We start from the raw sequence: 23,345 nt of genomic DNA on the forward strand, positions 1-23,345 counted from the left end.
ATGTTTTGGGGCTGTCATTGGGCAACACGAACTTTCAACTCCCTCCACAGATTTTCTATGGGGTTGAGATCTGGAGACCACTCCAGGACCTTGAAATGCTTCTTACAAAGCCACTCCTTTGTTGGCATGGCTGTGTGTTTGGGATCATTGTCATGCTGAAAGACCCAGCCACATGATGTTTCCACCCCCATGCTTCACAGTAGGTATGGTGTTCTTCGGATGCAATTCAGTATTCTTTCTCCTCCAAACAAGAGAACCTGTGTTTCTACCAAAAAGTTCTATTTTGGTTTCATCTGACCATAACACATTCTCCCAGTCCTCTTCTGGATCATCCAAATGCTCTCTAACGAACCGCAGACGGGCCTGGACGTGTACTTTCTTCAGCAGGGGGACACATCTGGCAGTGCAGGATTTGAGTCCCTGCCGGCGCATTGTGTTACTGATAGTAGCCTTTGTTACTGTGGTCCCAGCTCTCTGTAGGTCATTCACTAGGTCCCCCCATGTGGTTCTGGGATTTTTGCTCACCGTTCTTGTTATCATTTTGATGCCACGGGGTTAGATCTTGCATGGAGCCCCAGATCGAGATGGATTATCAGTGGTCTTGTATGTCTTCCATTTTCTAATAATTGCTCCCACAGTTGATTTCTTTACACCAGGTGTTTAACCCATTGCAGATTCAGTCTTCCCAGCCTGGTGCAGGTCTACAATTTTGTCTCTGGTGTCCTTCGACAGCTGTTTGGTCCTGGCCAAAGTGGAGTTTGGAGTGTGACTGACTGAGGTTGAGGATAGGTGTCTTTTATACCAATAATGAGTTAAAACAGGTGCCATTAATACAGGTAACGAGTGAAGCCTCGTTAGACCTCGTTAGAAGAATTTAAACCTCTTTGACAGCCAGAAATCTTGCTTGTAGGTGACCAAATACTTATTTCCCACTCTAATTTGGAAATAAATTCTTTAAAAATCAAACAATGTGATTTCCTGTTTTTTCTGTCTCTCATGGTTAAGGTTTACCCATGTTGACATTTACAGGCCTCTCTAATCTTTTCAAGTAGAACTTGCACAATTGGTGGTTGACTATATACTTATTTGCCTCACTCTATGTGTGAAATTATTAACACATTATGATATCATTTTACATGTTGTCTTGGTGTGACACGACACTGATGGTTTGGTAAACTTGTTAGCATGTTCTTTATGCTATAATTATCTGAATAACTCTTAATAGCTATGGCCACATTCGCGTTCTGCCTTTGGCAATGTGTGTTCAATTGTATTATTGACTTTTTTATATTGAAATGCATGCTTTTACTTTGTAGCGCTTTCACGCCCAAGTGGGGGCGCACTCACACTTGTTTACGCGAAGAAGAGCGCTCATACGCCAGAAGAAGACGGACAGCTACGCAGCGTCTCTGAGCGGGTGGGCGAGAGAGAGAGCGAGAGACACGGCTGCGAACCTACGTTCATTGTTTATGCTTGTAAAATATCTCTAAAGAGGCAACACCTGTGTGTATCATCTTTTCTGTTATTGTTGTGTGTTTTCGACCCGCGATCGGACACTTAGAGCCAGTTTGTGGTTGTTTGAATGATGTGCTAATGCTAGCGAACGCATGCTAACCGTTTGTGTCATTGCTGTAATAGTACCTAATTATCATATATTTACGTTGATGCGAACCTGTTTGGTATCGCGGACGAAATTTATTCAGCAAATTATACGGACGTCAAGCATCGTCATTTGGGAGTTTAGCTCGCTTTATAGCCAGCACCGAGCCGTAGCGTCCTGGTGAGGACAGTATATTCGCATTTCATTTTTCATGCATCATGTAACATCATATTGTACACTTATTCAGCATGCTGTTCTCTATTGTATTTTTATATTAAATTGCCTTTCAAGATGACATATCTGTTCTATGTGTTGGATTTTATCAAGTAAATTTCCCCCAGAAATTCGACCTATACTCTGGTGCGACTAAATATTTTTTTTCCCTCTTCGTTGGGCATTTTATGGCTGGTGCGACTTATACTCAGGTGCGACTTCTAGTCAGAAAAATACGGTAAGATAAATGTGTCAAGAAGGGTTACTCAATAAGAACAAACTAGTCACAGAAAAGCTAGGGAAATTGAACCTAACCAATGATAGCTTACAGTTTTTCTCAATTTTTTAAGTACGTTTTTCAGATCAGAATTGAAATTCTCAAAACAGTTTTTGCATTTCTTAAAACACGTCGCACAAGTAGCAAAACAACATGGATTACCTGCAAAAGCCATTTTTTTTGTGTGCAAAATTCTTGTTTGTCGCTCAGAATTAAATTTCTGTGTCAATGAATATGTCAGTGCTGTCAGAATGACAAGTCGTTGTTTCATTGTGTCCACACCAGACAGTAAAATTACTTAGTCATGCTCTCAATACAACAGTTATGTGGAAGGCTCTGATGCTGAAGATGGGTTACGTAAGTTTTGATGAAACTTGCAAGTTACACCTTTGTGTGTGGAAGACTGATTCCAAGAAACTGGAAAAGATTCAGTTTACACTTTTACTGTTTTTATGATGTCTTCACAGACTATGTCATTGCAATACAGAAAGCAAAATACAGCACTGAGTGTCTCAAAGAAAAAAAAAAATAAGAGCAAAATTAGAAATGTGAACATAAGACAATCGGCACAACTTAACTTCGAGTGCAGTCGGGATTTTTTCCCCATTCTTTCTACACATCGGACTTGTTTTAGCCAATGTCGGCAGTGAAACCCAAAAAAGCCTGGCGCAGCAACAAAAGCCTGCAGCACATTTGGCTGGCGTGATGCAAAAAAATAAACTAATTAATCCGCAAAATCAGCTGAATCCGCAGTCCTTCTGCATACGATACTAATGGCTGTATTGTGAAGATTGTTAGTCCGCTGACGTCACATTCTTCTTCAATCCAGGAAGTCACTCATTTTCATGGCGCGGGATAAAAATAATTGAATAAATAAATCGATCGCTTCCACACACATCCAGGCGGTCCATTTTATTCAGGAACATAAAATACTACATGAAATATGAAATAAACATGCTTTTTGCTGTCATAGGCACTTAAATGAACAGAGCTGCGACCCTGCTGGAAGCTTTCTTTGTAACTCTGTGTATTGGCTTATTTAATATATACAGTATATATGTGGTCCATGAACAAACAAAAGAAAGTGTAGAATCACACTATTTAGGAAATCGGTGTCACAATATATGGTAATTTAGTCATATACTATTGTTCTTACCATAATCAGCAGAAACATGTAATTGCTTTTAAACGTATTGAATGGAATACAACATATCCAAGACCACAATCTTGTAAGATTTTGAATAGTGACAAATTTCATCTTTTCAACTCATATAATGATGCATAATCGGTCCCCTAAATCAGCCATGTTACCGAGACACATTAGGTTTTTATAATTCTATGATCCCTTTTGAGTGAAGATGAATAAATACGACGCTTTTTGTCGACGGTGTTGAGCTCTGATGAGAAATGAGGAATCACTCAAGCGATAGGAGCTGCCACAGACATCAGAGAAGCATGGATCTGAATCACTGTGGCTTTCAACTGCATGAGGTTTCCATGGTGACAACTACTTTGCATTTCCTGAGTGATTCAAGAATCCAACTGACAAACAAACTTGTCCTTTTGTAGTTCCCTCAGAAAGGCTGGACAACCTGGCTTAAGCGCATTGTATGCACATGACAACAAGTCACGAGGGAATCTTTCAATTGAAGTCAAAACTGACTGCCAAACTGTTCAAGCATGGAGAGCTTTTTAAAAAAACTGATATGTTTACAATTGAACTGTTCAGGTAACATGAGCATGTTACACAAAATGCCTGACGGGTCCTTTTATGTTGCATGAAGATGACATTTGCCCCCAAAATAGATGTGGATTGCAAATGAATGCTCCATCAATCAAAAACCCACCTCTTTGGTGGTAAAATAAATTGCCAGAAGTGTTTGAAATCTGTGGAGTACCAGAGATCATCGATGGAGGCCAGCTTCAAAACAATGCGATCGCTTTATCACTTGCACTATAAAACATTCAATTTCAGCATCAAAATGAACATTTGAATTTGATCTGTATGGCAACACCATTACTTCATGACAGTTAGTACCACAATCAATAAATTCTAATCTCGCTTTAAAAATGTAAAAAGTATGGCTTTCTAAGCCACACTCCTCAAACGAGGTAGACTATATAGCATTCCTGATGTATTATATCCTTTAAAATCAATGAAAATATGAATAAGCAGATCAGACTGACAGTGGCGATAAGGCATTAAGCCCATTACGGTATTGCCTCAAACATTTTAACAGCTTTTACACCAATTCCTTTTATGTCAATGTGTACCTGTACTAGGGGTGTAGTAATTAATCGACCTGGATCGGTATGTTAAGCACAATCGCGAATAAAAATCAATTAAAAATGCAAAACATCGAAAATCGTCATCATTCAGATGTGTGGTTTTGTTTAAAAAAGAAATGGTTTTAATTCAAATGTCTGAAATGGTATTGCAGCACAATTTTCAAAACATCAAATCATTTGTGTTTTATTGCTTTAGGCGAAATAGAACAAAACTTGTGTTAAGTTCATACATAATACTGTATTAAATCGATCCAAGGACTTTGGATTGAATCGAATAAAATTGTGGCAGACTATAATAATAAACCAGTTACAGCATTTGTTTAAAGATAATACATTCATGTCATATGAAAAAATACTACAAGATTTCCAGATGGCAAGATTTCCAGCCCTTGTCTTTTCTTCGATTTTCTTCGGGTTAATCTGATCACACTGCTATCTTGTAACTGTCAATGATACTGATGATGATGATGATAAACAATAAACAAAACATCAAACAGGCGAGGAGAACTGGATCCAGAGTCGCAATCAACAAGATTCCTGAGAAAAGACAGTGCTAGCTAAAGAGGCCAGTCTTTTGAAGGCTCTGATGAGGCGGGCTGTGGTCCGTAAGAAGGGTGTGTTTGGGTGTTGTTTAGGGTAATTTTCCATTGCAAGTTGGGCCGATGAGTCCGTGTGTCACTGTGGCTAAGGCAAATAGAGTTGGAGATTTTGTCAGCCTCAGCGCTGAGTGTTCAAATTCTCAGCCATGGAGTCTTCATGTTGTCAGGCGTTCCTTGTGGCAAAACAGGATGTCCCGCCATTTGTTCTGGACTGTCCAGAAGGGCTGATTGCGGAATTTGGTGGTGCAGAAGTGGGCTTGTAGATGTCTTGCCTATCATCTGCTTGTCAGCGTCAATCTCACACATTCAGCTGCATGACGCGCGCGTTGGGCTTCCGTGGTCAGAAGGCGTCCTGTATCTGTTATGCCCTGATCTGCCCGTTGTCTTGGTACTGCAAATTTCAATCATTCCAAGTCCAACTATTCATAATATCAAATATATTCTGTTTGTTTTTCTCAAACTATGATAGAAATGCTATTAATTTTATATTGGGTGTGTTAAATTATTACAAACAGTCATACAGTTAATATGGGAAAGGATACTATTCCCCTCAATGAAATACGGTCTCTCCATCACTAGTGGATAAATTGGGCTGTATCTTTTCATTACTTCGGAGATGGAAAAATGCCATTAATAACGCATGAGACAGAGAAAGGTGAAGGAGTGAAAATTCACACATGGGGTATTGAAGGGAAAAGGTACCGTTCTCGCATACACCATATAATTGTGTGCATTAGTAAAACACATTCATTTAACTATAGTTTAGGCAGACTTCACTCAATGGCCTTGAACACAGTAAAGTGAATCACCTTATCGGCGCTAATGAGGGGGAAAAGGAAAAATGGAACCGTTTCTTGTAGGCACCGTCTGACTGTTTGCATTACTCAAACATACGTAATATAATCAATCAGGGAATAGTATCATTTCTCATATTCACTGTAGGACTGCACTACTCTAACACACCTAATGTAAAATAAATAGCACACCATCGTTTAAAGAAACAGAATAGATACACAGCGCCATCTTATCACAGAAGCCCAGCGTGTGCGTCACGAGCAAGATAGTCGCACCAACTCTGGCAATCAGTTCTCCCAACAAATGAACAAGGACAAAGACCAGCGCGCTTTGTCCTCAAACAAGTAGCGCCAGCCCGGATAACAAAGTTGATAGCAGGCGCTTCTAACATCAAGACCAGCGTCGGTCGCTGTGGCAACCACATCCCATCCACGCACGAACCTAAACAGCCCGAAACCGGCCAGAGAGGGATGATTCCAAAGCAACGCCCGGACACACCTTCGGCCGGCCCACGGACTTAAAAAACACTGGACACTAAGATAAGACAGATTTGCTGCTCGGAAACATTTTCTATCAATCTGCTTTCGGCGAGTCTTTTTCAAACTTTTGGGACATGGAGTCAGTACAAAGGGTTAACATCAGAGATGAACGCGCGAAATTCCGCCTTCCCGGTTGGCGCGCGCGAGGCAGCATCAGCAGAGCAGCACTTTGTTTGGCTGTCGCTGTTTCCGTGCGGCTTGACTGGGGAGGCGAATTTCAACAAGCGCAATTATTGCAAGTCGTAATGACTGATATTTCCATTTGTTGTGTGCCAAAAGGGACCAGTTTATCAAAATACAGTTGATTTTTATTTATATCAGGAAAACAGTGTATTGTATATATATTCACTAATAAATGATATTAGCTAAGTATAAATATAGAGATATACCGTTACCGTATTTAATATATACTAGTATTAATTAGGGCTATCAAAATTATCGCGTTAACGGGTGGTAATTAATTTTTTAAATTAGTCACGTTAAAATATTTGACGCATTTAACACACATGCCCCGCTCAAACAGATTAAAATGACAGCACAGTGTCATGTCCATTTGTTACTTGTGTTTTTTGGTGTTTTGTCGCCCTTTGCTGGCGGTTGGGTGCAACTGATTTAATGGGTTTCAGCACCATCCATGAGCATTGTGTAATTATTGACATCAACAATGGCGAGCAACTAGTTTATTTTTCGTTTGAAAGTTTTACAAATTTTATTAAAACGAAAACAATAAGAGGCGTTTTAATATAAAAGTTCTATAACTTGTACTAACATTTATCTTTTAAGAACTACAAGCCTTTCTATCCATGGATCGCTTTAACAGAATGTTAATAATGTTAATGCCATCTTGTTGATTTATTGTTATGATGAACAAACACAGTACTGGCAGTATGTTGAATGTATATATCCGTCGTGTGTCTTATCTTTCCATTCAAACAATAACTTACAGAAAAATATGGCATATTTTATGGATGGTTTGAATTGCGATTAATTAATTTTTAAGCTGTGATTAACTCGATTAAAAATTTTAATCGTTTGACAGCCCTAGTATTAATGTTAAATACTGTATGATGTGGGATTTATAGTATATAGTACACAGTTCACATACAATACATGTACAGTATGCAAGAGGCTTTTGGCGTGAAGAAGAAAGTCATTGTTTCGTTATGTGTAGTGAAAGACTTGCACATTTGGTCTTAATGTCAGTAGAAAGTACTGAGATAGCAAGAGTTACAAGAAGTAGAATAAAAAATGCATTGCTGTTGATGTGTTAAGTAACAGAACCCCTGCATCCATTTAACCTTTTCAAATTGGCCATTAACACAATAAACAGTGCAGAACAGATCTGGACACACAATGAAGTGATATGCCGAGCTGTTTCGTGGCTGAGTTTTCATGTTCAAATTTAATTGCCCTCATCATCCTCTCTGCAGAGAGGCACTGCAGTATTTACGAATTTCCATGTCAAATTTATTGCAGCTTTAATTTTAGCGCATGATTGCATCTTGCATCCACACATGTATTCAAACCAGTTTTTCAGTTCCAGATGGTACGTAAGCTCGTTGAACTATAAACCGAGCTGAAATTATGCAGAATTCTGCAAACAACTCTTAATTTAGATCTGAATTAGTGTCTCTGTTATTTGGCAAAGCTCTGTGATTTCCCCTGACATCAGCAGTGTTTATAGATGGACCTTCAGGCTGCTGCCTCCTGCAAAAGAGCATTTGGTTAACATTGAAGAGTCATTAACGCAATTTCATGAACACAGGTTATGCTATGCAGTTTATCAAATTTTAATGGAGACTGTAAATAACACTTATTACAGACGGTGTTGTTACCTCACTGTTGCATACTCCAAATCATGAATTAATTCATAACTTTGTCACCCCTGGGATGTCCAGAGGCACACTTATTATCAGCAGAGCATGTTAAGCAGGTTAAGCAAATTGCTATTTTTCCCACCATGTATTATTACAATGTTGTCCTTCCATGAGATTTACCCACAATTTAAACCCATTTTATCTTTTTGAGTGAGATGAAATTTCAAAACGCTCATTCCAGATCTTGATCGCACAAACATGAAACTACTTTTATAAATTACCTCTTTGGTCTTCTACCCATCACCATTTTCACATAATTTTTGTCATCTTCATGGGTTTCATTAACATTTTGCAATTGCATTGCTGTGTTAATTAACGGTGAAAAAGGATGATATTCGTTTCCTGCCAGAGTGATCATTTGAATCTGTTTTCTCTTCTCAAAGTGCATACCCATCGCTGGCCATGGATTTGTGTTGGACAAATACAAGTGTCAGTGCAAGAAAGGATTTTACCATCCAAGTCGTGTGGCACTCAACGGCTTTAAAAGTAGGTCACAAATCATTCTTTGGTGTTACAATACATAAAGTATTGCAGCTCCCTGAGTCACATATTGCAATATAATCCTTTTAGGAATTGGATGATTTCGGTGTATTTCTGGCCTAACATGGTATTGTAATAGGTTATAGTGTAATAATAACAGTTCGTATACAGTAGATGGAACTGTGCTGGGAAAAATTATACCACGTAAAAGCTTGACCAATATATTGGTCAGCCAATATATTAGGTCGACATATGGACTTTGTTTCAAGATCAGCCTTTGGCCAATATATATCCAATATAATAGGGATGTTATAAGATCAATTAAGATTCATTGATCCCTCATAGGGGAAATTCAGAGATATATCACAATGTTACATCACGCAATTCTCGTATCGATTCAAAATCCGTTTGTATCAATCCTTACATGTGTGTTTTTGGTCGAAATAAACAATTCAGTGGCTGCACTTCTACTCTCGTCCACTAGTTGGCAGCGCATCAGCATTGCCTTGCATTATGCTGTTGACTAATCCTAATAGAGATTTGTGTACGTTGCCCTAGTGGTTGGCCGCCATGATTGCATCAGTCAATGTAAACAGTAACAGTAGCTGCTGGACTTTTTTCCAAGATCGCCCAATATATGTAATAGGATAACTGTTATGATGGCTGTTTCGGCGATGATCTTCCTTACAGAGGTCGACCGCTATATTGACCAGCCGATAAATGTACTTTTTTCGTATTCGGCTGATAACAACTGATTAATAGCCAATGTAATAACAATAATTGTCATGTTCACTGTTTAGGTTATGATCTTTGTTAATTGTGATTTTTCACCACCTCGTGGCCAGTGTTACAAAAGGAAGTAGCAGAAAAAATTTAACCTTTAATATACTGTAGAGTGTAGACATTTATTGTTTATAGTGTTTCAATTATTGTTCATTATCAACCTGCTTAAAAGAATAAATATCGGCCTCAAATATCAGCAAAATCGGCTTTAGACATCAGCAATTGGCGGCGTTTATTTTGGATATCTATAGAAAGACCAAAAATCACTTTAACTACTTAAATGTTGACGTTTGAGGGTTATTAGCTTTTTGTATTGACCAAGAGCACTGTGGTTGTACAATAACAAAATTCATTCGTAAAAATACATCTTACCCAAACCTAACAATTGCGCATGTAGTGTGTAATGTGGGAAGGCCCACTCATGCCAATGCAAAATTTACACCACCAAGCTGCCGTTTTAGCCCCGCCTCAAAAATCCGGTGTTTTGTCTTTTGTTCCCAGGTCAAGAACAGGGCTCTCACAGAAACAGCATTTCTGATGCTGCAAATAAATGCCTTCCTTGTCGGGCTGGCTGTCCCAACTGCAGAGACAACACTCCCTGCGTCGCACAGGAGGACAGTGGGCTGCGGCTTGCTGTGGCCTCCTTCCAAGGTCTGTGCATGGTACTAGACTTGGCCAGCATGGTGGCAGTTTACCACTGCAGGAGAAGTAAGGTAAGCACCTACAGTATGCAGAAGGGGTTCGAGGTTTTCCACAAATGGCCGCAATAGGTGCAGCTTTTCATTTAAAACAATCAATAGGAAACCTCTTCACCACTTTGGTATCATACAAATGTAATCAATTGATTACTGTCAGATGCTGCATGTTTGAGCAGCAAAACATGCACCCACAGCAGCCTTTGAGGACCGGTTTGGACACCCCTTGTGCTAGAGACCCTACTCACATGATGTCACAACCACGCCTCCGCGCCATATTGTCCGTCAACTCGTCGTGTTGACGCATTACCGCTACGTAAATTCCTCCTATTATGGCGTGTTTTTCTGCTCGTTAACATTAATAATCAAAATTTTGAAGGCGTGTGTAGCGGTTGGTTGCAATAACAGAGAAGATAGACAGAGAGACTTGAAGTTCTACCGTATTTCGAGAGACCCGGAGAGGAGAGCGAGATGGACTGCTGCAATTCGACGAGAAAACTGGGCTCCAAACGATCACCACGGATTATGTAGTAGTCATTTTATATCTGGTAAGATGCATTTAATATACTGGACTGTCTCAGAAAATTAGAATACACAATATTCTAATTTTTTGAGACAGTCCTGTGTATATATACAGGACTGTCTCAGGAAATTAGAATACACAATATTCTAATTTCCTGAGACAGTCAGGAAATTAGAATATTGTGTATTCTAATTTCCTGAGACAGTCCTGGAAATTAGAATATTGTGTATTCTAATTTCCTGAGACAGTCCTGTATATATACACAGGACTGTCAGACAGACAGAGTGAAATTAGAAATTAGAATACACAATATTCTAATTTCCTGAGACAGTCAGGAAATTAGAATATTGTGTATTCTAATTTCCTGAGACAGTCCTGTATATATACACAGGACTGTCTCAAAAAATTAGAATATTGTGTATTCTAATTTTCTGAGACAGTCCAGTATATTTAGAGGGTTTTGGGCTGACAACCACAATTAAGATCATTGCGAGGCTAATCGCCGACAACATACAGTTTCAAATTCAAGATGCTTATTTCTTCCACCATCATTACATTTTGAATAATATTTAGCTGGTACCAAGGGAAAGAAGCTGGCCACGTCTACGGATCATCAGTTAAACAGGTGTGTCCCACCCTTTTGCAAAGGGGGCCAGATTTGGTGTGGTAAAAATTTACATCGAACAATATATTTAAACAAATTTTAGCAAGCTCTTCTGTGTGTCACATTTGCTTTATTATTTTTTTTAATTCATAATTTCAACAGTCTCGTCTTTGTGGCGTTCTCTTTCGACACTCCGGCTCTTGCGAAATACTGCTGCTGTGAAATTAAACTAGCTTAAAGTTGCTAAAATTTCTCGCTGCGTATCTTCCCTGTAATGTTGTCGTACATGTCAGCGTGTCTTGTTCGCTAATATCATTATCGCGACACATCGAACTCTTTGAAAACAGCGACTGTCTCTTTGCAAATGAGGCAGACACAGTTGTTGCCTGTTTTATTGAAGAAATAGTCCAATATCCACCTATCCTTGAAGCATCGGCCATCGCAGTCAACTTGTTTTTTTTTTTATTGATAGTCGCCATTTTAGAAAATTGGAAGTAAAGGGTCACACGAGGTAATGTTGCTTAGAGTGCTACTCTTCTTTTAGTTAACTTCTACTTAACTTTCGTGAGAATAGGCTGATTTTGTGTGGACAAGATAGTTGTAGATATCAGGGTAGCAGATGTCAGGCAGAGAGGGCGAAGACAGCGGGTCGAAAAATATTGATTTAGGCATCAAATATGGATCTGGCGAATGGATAGACTGATGCTTTTCCACATAACGCCTTTTATGCAACGCATCCAATGAGTTAACAGCGTCTGAAAGCACCGGGGCTTCCATGGATTGCACTATAAATTGCACGACAAATTGAAACCATTGAGAATACGGATAAACAATGACGGACAATATGGCGGCCGGATACAGCGACACGTCATTCTGTGACGTTGGTGAGTAGGGTTTATAGTCTCAAGCCCAGTGTCAGACCCTTTTAACTGCATCTGCTTAGCCACAATGATCTACCAACACGTCTACCTTAACATGCCAACCTACCATACTTTTTTTGTATTACTTAACATTATAAACATGCCTAACCACAAAGAAACCTATACTTGCATACCTACTATATATCTACCAAACTACATCTTCCAACCAAATTTCACATACCCTACATACGTACCTACAAATACCGGCCTATGTGTGCTTATCTATGCAAACCTACCTACAACATTTACCTAGAATACCTATACATGCATATGTCTGCCAACCCACATAGTTTTTGTACTAATACCTACCGTACAATGCACCCCCACACAACTACAAAATATTTTCAACATGCAGTAATTACCCCAAAACCTCGTATCTACAGTTTATAGATACAGCACGGCTTTTCAACCCGCTGCCGAGCCTTCCAAACTCCCAACTGACGTCCATCTACCTCTTTAACCATCTAGTAACACACTCATCTACAGTGCAAAGCCACCGAATTTACCTAGCAATAATCCTAACTACTCTCTATCTCCCCACCTTCGAGTAGATGGATGATCCTGATGCTAAATAATATCAATATACTATAAATTATAACTTGCTATTACTATTGAACCTGAAAAGACCACTCTGTCTCACCTACAGAGTATCCGCACATCTGGATTCATTCTGCTGGAAGCAATGTTGTTTGGAGCTTTACTGCTGTACTTCCCTGTGAGTACTGGTTAAAGTAAATTTCCATCACTCATTCATCAGTAGGATATTGCTATTTCTTTTCACCTATTTGTTATAATGTTTGTTTTTGCTTGTATGTGTGTATAAGTTCTCACAGTTTAAACAATTGTAGGCTAAGACATTTTCCACATACTGTATTTCAATGGATAGATAATTAAATAATAAATCTGGAAAAAATTGGTCTTGATAAACAAGGCAAAACGTAGTAAGACATAATTAAGGAAGAGACGTAGTACTTTATTTAATCTACAGTGGTATGAAAAAGTATCTGAACCTTTTGGAATTTCTCACATTTCTGCATAAAATAACCATCAAATGTGATCTGATCTTTGTCAAAATCACACTGATGTAAAAACAGTGACTGCTTGAACTAAAACCACCCGAACATTTATAGGTTTTCATATTTTAATGAGTATAGCATGCAAACAATGACAGACGGGTGAAAAATAAGTAAGTGAACCCTCTACCTATGGAGACTTAAAGAGCAATTGAAACCAATATTTACCCAACATGTTAAGTCAGGTGTGTGCCCAATCACCGATGAGTGGTGTAAAGCTGCCCTGCCCACAATAAAACACACTCCTGGTAAGAATTGTCTTGATGAGAAGCAGTGTCTGATGTGCATCATGGCTCGGTCAAAAGAGCTGTCTGAAGACCTGCGATCAAGGATTGTTGATTTGTATAAAGCTTGGAAATGAAACAAAACCTTCTCTTAAAGTCTGGATGTTCATCAATCGACAGTCAGAGAATTTCCCAAGGAGTGGCCATCCACCAAAGATGACGCCAAGTTTTCTGTGCAGAATACCCAGAGAGGTAAAAAGGAACCCTAGAGTGTCTGTTAAAGACTTACAGAAATCACTGGCACAGTCCAATATCTCTGTGCACTAGAGGTGTGCAAAATTTCCGATTCTTAGATTATTCGCGATTCGGCCGTGGAAGATTCGAGAACGATTCACAAACATCCAAATTCCGATTATTGAAATATGCTAAGTAAAGCAGGAAGTACAACACACTCAGTGCGCCGCGCGGTCCTCGGGACAGAACGGAGCGGGAGTAGCTAAACATCATGCTTCTCATTAACCGGCCCCTCGGGTAATGCCAACGCTCAACTCACGGCTCTAGCTCAACTCATGCCACGAGATAAAAAAACACAACAACATACCTGACTGCTGCCGAAAAGCTGCTACAAGTACAGCTACATAATGTTACGGTAGATATCATTTATATAGGACTAGATGCATTATAGACTCGGTAGCGGTAGCAGCACATCTGCAAAAAGCTAGATGCGGGCGTTAGTAAACGGCCGCCATCTTAAAGCAGTAAACTTCCCTGCAATGCTGTTGTAGCGAACCTTCCAAGCAAACCTAATTAACTTTTTATCTAAAATACTCCTAAATCGGTAAAATATTGACTTGAATCTATCTTTAAAATAGTTTTAAAACTTTCACATGTCAAAAGTAGACAAAAGGGAAATTATGGAATAACGGGAGCAATTTTAACAACTTTAACGGTTGATTCACAACATTAAATTAATTGAATGTAGTTTAAAGCTGCTGATACAGAATGGGGACTGGAGTTTTTTTATTTAATGTTATTTTTGTATATTTGTTTACTGCTATATGTTAACTTGATACTGAAATAGTAGTTTGGTTTAGCCTGAGAGTATTTTTGAACAATTTTGGAACTAATGTACAAAACTTTAAAAAAAAAAAAAAAAAAAAAAAAAAAGGAGGAGGGTGCATCAATAATCACTCATTATAATCGAATCGGAGCCTCTGAATCGTAATCGAATCGTTACGTGCCCAAAGATTCCCAGCTCTACTGTGCACACATCAACTTTATGTAAAACTATGGCCAAGAATGGTGTTCATGGGTGACTACACAGCGGAAACCACTGCTGTCTCAAAAAAACATTGTTGCTCGCTCGTTTAATGTTCACAAAAAGGCACTTGGACACTCCACAGAAATTTGGGCAAAATATTTTATGACTGATGAAACCAAAGTTGAATTGTTTGGGAGTAACACACAACGTCATGTGTGGAGGATAAATGGAACAGCTCACCAACATGAACACCTCATCTCTCCCACCAAGCATGGTGGAGAGAGCATCATGATTTGGGCTGTTTTGCTGCCTCAGGGCCTGGACAACTTGCAATCATTAATGGAAGAATGAATTCAAAAGTTTATCAGGATGTTTTGCAGGAAAATCTGAGGCCGTCTGTCAAACAATTGAAGCTAAAAAGAGGATGGATGCAGCAACCAGACAATGATCCAAAACACAGAAGTAAATCAACTTCAGAATGGTTTTAGACGAACAAAATACACATTCTGGAGTGGCCAGGTCAAAGGTCAGACTTGAACCCCATTGCATGACCTAAAGACAGCGATTTATGCTAGATTTCCCAGGAATCTGACTGAACTACAGCAGTTTGGTAGAGAAGAATGGTCCATGATTGGTCCTGATCAGTGTGGCTGACTGATCTGCAGCTACAGGAAGCGTCTGGTTGAAGTTATTGCTGCCAATGGGGGGGCCACAAAATATTAAATGTGATAGTTCAATTACTTATTTTTCCCCCTTCTGTCGTTGTTTGCATACTATCTTCAAATATCCTAAAATATAAAAACCTATAAATGTTTGGGTGGTTTTAGTTAAAGCAGACAGTTTTTTCATCTGTGTGATTTTGACAAAGATCAGATCACATTTGATGGTGATTTTATGCAGAAATGTGAGAAATTCCAAAAGGTTCAGATACTTTTTCACACCACTGTACATTAACTGTCATAATAGAAAGAAACCGCATTTAACTTGATTACCTTGACAACCTATTCCCCGCCTCTCCTGCTTTGTATAAAACACTTTTCATTAAGCCATTAGCAAATTTAGATGTTATTTCCTATAAAAGATTTCAATTGCATTTGCTGAGTTTCTTTAGTGTTTTTTCCTCGGGTTTTCATATGCTGTGAACACAGCATTACTTGGACTTATTCATTGTTCATTCTTTCTTTTAATCCATTTCAGGGCATTCAAACCAACTCAATATCTGAGTGTAAAAATGTTTCTGTTATAGTAGCACCAAAGTCGCAAAATTGCGATAAGAAACATTGCTAACTTTTAACAAGCCAATTCTGCAATTATGGTGCCTTGTGTAATTACTACTTTGCACCAAAAGATGGGAGGCATCTGCCATTTTGCGATTTTGGCAGTTAAATGGTTAATTTGATAATTATGCTGTAAACTTTCAAGATAACAGATCACTTTTTAACATTAATAATAACAAATTACCAATAAATAGTGAAGGGAAGGTGATAGGTGAAGAGATTACTCTTATGTTAATGATTTTTGTTCATTTTCTGTACCGCTTATGGAGGATGTTGGAGCTGCTGACTATGACAAGTGTACTGGTTGCCGGCCAATCACAGGGCACTTATAGACCAACATCCTTTCACACTCACAATCACCACTATAGAGATTTTTGGAGGGTCAAATCAGCCTACCCATGCATGTTTTGGGGATGTGGGCGAAAAACAGAGTACCTGAAGAAAACCCATGTAAGCTCGGTGACCCCTCTGAAGAGTAAATACTGTCGCAATAACACTGCAGCAATTCCCATACACAAATATCTGAAGTTATTGCTGCAGAAAATGAATGCTAATCAGAAATATGTGTGTGTTTAAATGCAAATTAATTTCCTGTGGAGCGAGTGGCTTTTCTTCCCTTGAGCATGCACATTTTGAATATGTCTCAAATAGTGGATGCCTTTGCCAGGCTTTTTGTTGTCTAGATGTAAGTGCAGATTAATTAAATCCAAAATAACTCAGACATGAAGACATGGAGTGTTACACTGGGAAAAATGCTACTTCTAAAATGAGAAAAAAAAAAGTTTAAAATAGGTTAAGATTTGCTTATAACAAGTAAAAAAAAACTGCCAATGGAACAAGCAGTTTTTTTTCTTGGTATGGTTTCTAAAAATCAGACATCAATTCAAGATGAAAGAGATCTCAAAACTAATTATATTTAACTAGTTTTAGGAAGTCTGTGGTCTGCTTATTTTAAGCCCTATAACAAGCCAGTAATGCTTAAAACTAGTATTTCAAGCTCATTATGAGACCCACAAAGTCTCATAATAAGATTATGATACGTATATTTAGAATTACAGGCTTATTAGCCTCATAACAAGCCTGTAATACTACTTTCTAGCTTTGCAGATATTAGACTCTTAATAGTCATATAACTAGCTGTTAATATTACTTCTAATACTACAAGGACACGTACAGTACTTCTAGTACAAGTACAAAGTACTTGCAGTACAAGTACAATGTACTATATAAATGGCGAAAAACACTCAGGTGACTTGAAGTTCCACTCTGACACCCCCAATTTGGCCAAATTTCAAAATTGTCCTATATACATGTGTCATACATCATTGGAAAGCTTAAAATATCAATTTTCTGGGGGTAGAAAATTTTTGAACAGGAGGGCATTTAAAAAAAAACAAAATTTTAACCCCTTAACCCTAACTCAAGGTGTGAGCATGAGAGATCATAATTAAAGACACCATGAGTTTAACAAGATATTATTGCGTACTTACCTTCTTTCGATCCAAAAACTCTGTGTAGCATGTAAAACCGAGTGTCAAGACACAGCTGTGAAAGGCCACAGCCTAACTTTTTGGGGATTTTATGGTTGAACATTGTAATATAATAAGGGTCGCAATGCAGAAATTGCAGATATCAAGGAGTGGTCGAGATTTTATTTTTAAAATATTTACCTTTTTAAACGTTTTTTTTTTTCTTTGTTTAGTTCGATTTTTTATCATCTAAAATATAGGGGGAAATGCGACAGTGACAAAAAAAAAAAAAAAATACAGTTAAGCGATAGTTATGCGGTAAATATCCTTGACCTATTTACAGACTCGATGTTTTTCATTGTGACGTAATTTGTTTAGAAGTTTAAAATATATGAGTGGGTAATTTTATAGTTTTTTTTTTTTTTTTTTTTTTTTTTAACTTAATATTATACATCAATTAGTGATTATAAGTTAAAAATTATAGACAATTCAAGTAATAAATATAATTGCTTACCTTCTTTTTATGGTCGGGTTGATCGGGTTGAAACAAAAGCGGTTGCGCGGTGTCTGTAAACGAGGGTCTCCAGTGTAAAACTAATAAATTAAAAATAGTTCGGGGACTTAATGCGCCATGAATATGCTACGGCAGCATATAGATAGAGGTGTGCAAAATTTCCGATTCTTAGATTATTCGCGATTCGGCCATGGAAGATTCGAGAACGATTCACAAACATCCAAATTCCGATTATTGAAATATGCGAAGTAAAGCGGAAGTACACAACACTCAGCGCGCCGCGCGGTCTTCGGGACGGAACGGAGCGAGAGTAGCTAAACATCATGCTTCCCATTACCCGGCCCCTCGGGTAATGCCAATGCTCAACTTACAGCTCTAGCTCAACTCATGCAACGAGATAAAAAAACACAACAACATACCTGACTGCTGCCAAAAAGCTGCTACAAGTACGGTTACGGTGGATATCATTTATATAGGACTAGATGCAATTAGATTTGGTAGTGTTAGCAGCACATCTACAAAAAGCTAGATACGGGCGTTATAAACGGCCGCCATCTTAAAGCAGTACACTTCCCTGCAAGGCTGTTGTAGCGAACCTTCCAAGCAAACCTAATTAACTTTTTATCTAAAATACTCCTAAATCGGTAAAATATTGACTTGAATCTATCTTTAAAATAGTTTTAAAACTTTCACATGTCGAAAGTAGACAAAAGGGAAATTATGGAATAACGGGAACAATTTTAACAAATTTAACGGTTGATTCACAACATTAAATTAATTGAATGTAGTTTAAAGCTGCTGATACAGAATGGGGACTGGAGTTTTTTATTTAATGTTATTTTTGTATATTTGTTTACTGCTATATGTCAACTTGATACTGAAATAGTAGTGTGGTTTAGCCTGAGAGTATTTTTGAACAATTTTGGAACTAATGTACAAAACATTAAAAAAAAAAAAAAAAAAAGGAGGGGGGTGCATCAATAATCGTTTTATAATCAAATCGGAGCCTCTGAATCGTAATCGAATCGTTAGGTGCCCAGAGATTCCCAGCTTTACATATAGACATATTGTTCCATCAAACACAACAGTTCTTTTAGCTTAATAAACAGCAGTTTATTTTAAAGAGGGATGCAAGCGCAGAAATTGTTTTTTCAGCCTTGTCTTTGTTTTCCGCCATATATTTAAGTCTTAAAATAAGAAAATATTTCTTGCTCAAATATGACTTACTGAGGGATTGTGTTTCATTTTAAGAGTGATTAGATGTTGTTTACTAGAAATTAAACAAATATTCTTGCTAGGATTTAGAGTTTTTGCAGTGTATCTTGCAAAAGAGTGTAATTAACCGTCATTTTTGTTTTTCCAGAAGTTTACCCTGACAAAGTCTGTTCCCCAGTGTCACAAAGGATACCAAAAATAACTTCCCCTAAATATGCTTCCACTCTCTTAGGTGTACAACTACTAGGGTATCCCCCTTTCTTTTATTCTGCTCTCCCTATTGCCCTTATACCGTTTTAAATGTATTTCTACCTTTCCCCAGGTTATCCTTTAGCATTTCGACTCTCATCTCACCTAAGTATCTATCCTCTGGTTTATACAGTTACACAAAAAATACAGCTTGTTTCTTTTATGCTCCAATCACATGCGTCTTCAGCCATGCATGGCGCAGCAGCTCTGTTCTGGTGCTCAATGCATTTTTAAACAGTCCATCAAGTTCTCGCGCAGCCTGTTTTAAAAATACAGTACATCTGCTGATTAATTTATGGAGGAGGCATAGACGATTGGATGCAAACCAAAATGTGCCACCGCTCCGTCTGGGTGGTATAAAAATGTTCCTTTTTATTGTGCAGTCCAATGTGACAGACCCTGAGTGAATTTAGGAAAGGGCGTGGCACCATTTGTCTGCTTGGCGTCCCGCATGTTTGTATTATACAGCCATGAAAATCTCTCACCTTTCAACGAAATTCGCCGTTTTGAAGTCAAAATGGGTGACCTACTGTATAACATTAGCATTGCTACATTGAGGCTAATGGGGAAAAAAGACAACCTACTTTAGCCTGCTGTATAACACTGGCAGTCTTCTCCAAAATGCAAACTTGCGGTTAAAAGGTGACACTTCAAGCATGAAAAATCGCTGGTTAACAGCATTTGCAAACGGAAAAAAAATGAAAAAATTGAGTATTGACACCACATGCAATGACAAAAAGAGCGTTTTTTTGCGGCGTGTAAAGCTTACTGTTAGCGGTTTAGCGAACGTACTACCAGTGAACATTTCAAAATAAAAGCACAACATGGTCATATAAATAACGATTTCTGGGGTTAATCCCAGATATTTCAGAATTCAGATTCTACACTAAGAATAGTTTAAAAATGACACCCTTTATGAAAAATCAGATTGACAATGAATAATTATTATACTACTATAATATATAGTAGTATACTATAATATTCATGCTATATATTTATTTTTTTAAGAATTGTTTTGAAGCATGTTGGGAAGGCGAAGTCAGTGTTCTGAATGTGTTTACATGCGATTCTTTTGCACTAGTTAATGCTTTCAGCATTTACCCACGTTGTTTATTTGTGATTTATTGTTATTTACGTGTTCATTTGTACTTTAATAAAGAATTTAATTGTTCTAAAATGTTTTTGTGAATTAATAAGTGTCAGCAAAAATTTCATTGCTAAATTAGTAGAAAAGGGGGGGGGGGGATTAGATTAGTCGACTATTTGTAAAAATAGTCGGCTGACTAATCGGGAGAAAATTACCGTATTTTTCGGACTATAAGTCGCACCTGAGTATAAGTCGCACCAGCCATAAAATGCCCAACAAAGAGAAAAAAAACATATATAAGTCGCACCAAGGTATAAGTTGCATTTTGGGGGGAAATTTATTTGATAAAATCCAACACATGAAACATATGTCATCTTGAAACGCAATTTCAATGAATAAAGAACAACATGCTGAATAAATGTACAGTAAGATAAAGTTACATGATGCATAAAAAACGAAATGCGAACTTGGCCAGTATGTTAATGTAACATAGCTATTAAGAGTTATTCCGATAACTATAGCATAATGAACATGCTAACAAGTTTACCAAACCATCAGTGTCACTCCATACCACTAAAAAAACATGTGAAATTATATAATAATGTGTTAATAATTTCACACATAAGTCGCTCCAGAGTATAAGTTGCACCCCCAGACAAACTATGAAAAAAAACTGCAACTTATAGTCCGAAAAATACGGTAGTCGTTTGGGAAAGCCCTACTTATAGAGTGTACCGGAACATATTTCCTCCACACCTTTTTAACCACTGACCCATTTTCACGCCTGATTATAGAATGAACGATGGACAATGGTGTGTGGCTGTAAACATTAATACTGGGTAGGAATAAGAAGTAGAGTGGAAGAGTGAAGATGATTTATTGTTGGTGGTCAGTCACAGATGTGGGGGGCATGCAGATGTACAGTATATGCAGACCACAGGTTAGCAGCAGGCACCTACAAAGGGGATGCAGGATTCAGAAACCACAAATTTAATAGGTTTTTTTTTGGATGGATGCCTTGTTTTTGTCCAACTATCAGTTCAAGTATTCAGTCAGCTTCATTGCCAATACTTTAAATGTGCTAAAACAGGGTCCCTAAAAACCTATGGATAAAGTAACAATGATACTTTATGATACCAATATCAATTTTTCACAAGGTGATAAAGTTGAGCAAAAAAACAAAATCACCTTAACAAAATTACAGCTCTAAAACGTATGTAAAATAACCTTTATTCTAATTGAAAATTATTGATTCAGTTTAAAACAAAATATGAAATTCTTCACTGGACTGAGTTAAAATTACCGTAATCAATAAATACCGAAATTCTTAATTTACTATTTTGTATCACTGGTGAATTATTTTGTGCTCCTTGGGGCTACTTGATGCCTGTGAGCACTATTATCAGAATATGCCCTAGTTATTTCTCTTGACAGTTGTGTGCTGTGTGTCTCCCTGCAGGTAATGATACTGTACTTCCACCCTAGTGTGTTCCGCTGTATCCTCCTAAGATGGGTTCGCCTGCTGGGTTTTACTATCATGTATGGTACTATCATCCTCAAACTATACAGGTAAACTACTCATCCTATTCTCACTAACGTAAGTACAGGTAAAAACATCTTCAACTTTAAGAGACCCATTACGACACAGTATCCATGGAAAGGAAAAGAAAACAGTGGGAGCCGCACACACTTTTTAATATCGAAATTGAATATGTTAGCCAAGGTATTGTGGCACTTACAAGGTTAACCAAAGGGATTTACCTGCCATTTAGAAGTAGAATGGGTCGTGCTGGCTTTTTACACACCTACAGTGCCTTGCAAAAGTATTCGGCCCCCTTGAATCTTGCAACCTTTCGCCACATTTAAGGCTTCAAACATAAAGATGTGAAATTTAATTTTTTTGTCAAGAATCAACAACAAGTGGGAAACAATCGTGAAGTGGTACAACATTTATTGGATAATTTAAACTTTTTATAACAAATAAAAAACTGAAAAGTGGGGCGTGCAATATTATTCGGCCCCTTTACTTTCAGTGCAGCAAACTCACTCTAGAAGTTCAGTGAGGATCTCTGAATGATCCAATGTTGTCCTAAATGACCGATGATGATAAATAGAATCCACCTGTGTGTAATCAAGTCTCCGTATAAATGCACCTGCTCTGTGATAGCCTCAGGGTTCTGTTTAAAGTGCAGAGAGCATTATGAAAACCAAGGAACACACCAGGCAGGTCCGAGATACTGTTGTGGAGAAGTTTAAAGCCGGATTTGGATACAAAAAGATTTCCCAAGCTTTAAACATCTCAAGGAGCACTGTGCAAGCCATCATATTGAAATGGAAGGAGCATCAGACCACTGCAAATCTACCAAGACCCGGCCGTCCTTCCAAACTTTCTTCTCAAACAAGGAGAAAACTGATCACAGATGCAGCCAAGAGGCCCATGATCACTCTGGATGAACTGCAGAGATCTACAGCTGAGGTGGGAGAGTCTGTCCATAGGACAACAATCAGCCGTACACTGCACAAATCTGGCCTTTATGGAAGAGTGGCAAGAAGAAAGCCATTTCTCAAAGATATCCATAAAAAGTCTCGTTTAAAGTTTGCCACAAGCCACCTGGGAGACACATCAAACATGTGGAAGAAGGGGCTCTGGTCAGATGAAACCAAAATTGAACTTTTTGGCCACAATGCAAAACGATATGTTTGGCGTAAAAGCAACACAGCTCATCACCCTGAACACACCATCCCCACTGTCAAACATGGTGGTGGCAGCATCATGGTTTAG

The 23,345-nt window shown here is 38.1% G+C and overlaps 1 protein-coding gene across 2 annotated transcripts in view; it reads left to right on the forward strand.

Annotated features, from left to right (window-relative positions):
• Positions 1-23,345, forward strand: part of gpr158b (G protein-coupled receptor 158b) — an 84,510-nt gene that overhangs the window by 17,569 nt on the left and 43,596 nt on the right. For both annotated transcript variants that reach the window (XM_057856804.1, XM_057856803.1), the window contains 4 exons: positions 8,573-8,675; positions 9,954-10,165; positions 12,841-12,909; positions 22,023-22,132. In XM_057856804.1, the coding sequence (XP_057712787.1) occupies positions 8,573-8,675; positions 9,954-10,165; positions 12,841-12,909; positions 22,023-22,132 (494 nt within the window). The remainder of the gene's footprint in view (positions 1-8,572; positions 8,676-9,953; positions 10,166-12,840; positions 12,910-22,022; positions 22,133-23,345) is intronic.

Source organism: Corythoichthys intestinalis, chromosome 14 (assembly GCF_030265065.1).
Source record: "Corythoichthys intestinalis isolate RoL2023-P3 chromosome 14, ASM3026506v1, whole genome shotgun sequence".
NCBI classification, from domain to species: domain Eukaryota; kingdom Metazoa; phylum Chordata; class Actinopteri; order Syngnathiformes; family Syngnathidae; genus Corythoichthys; species Corythoichthys intestinalis.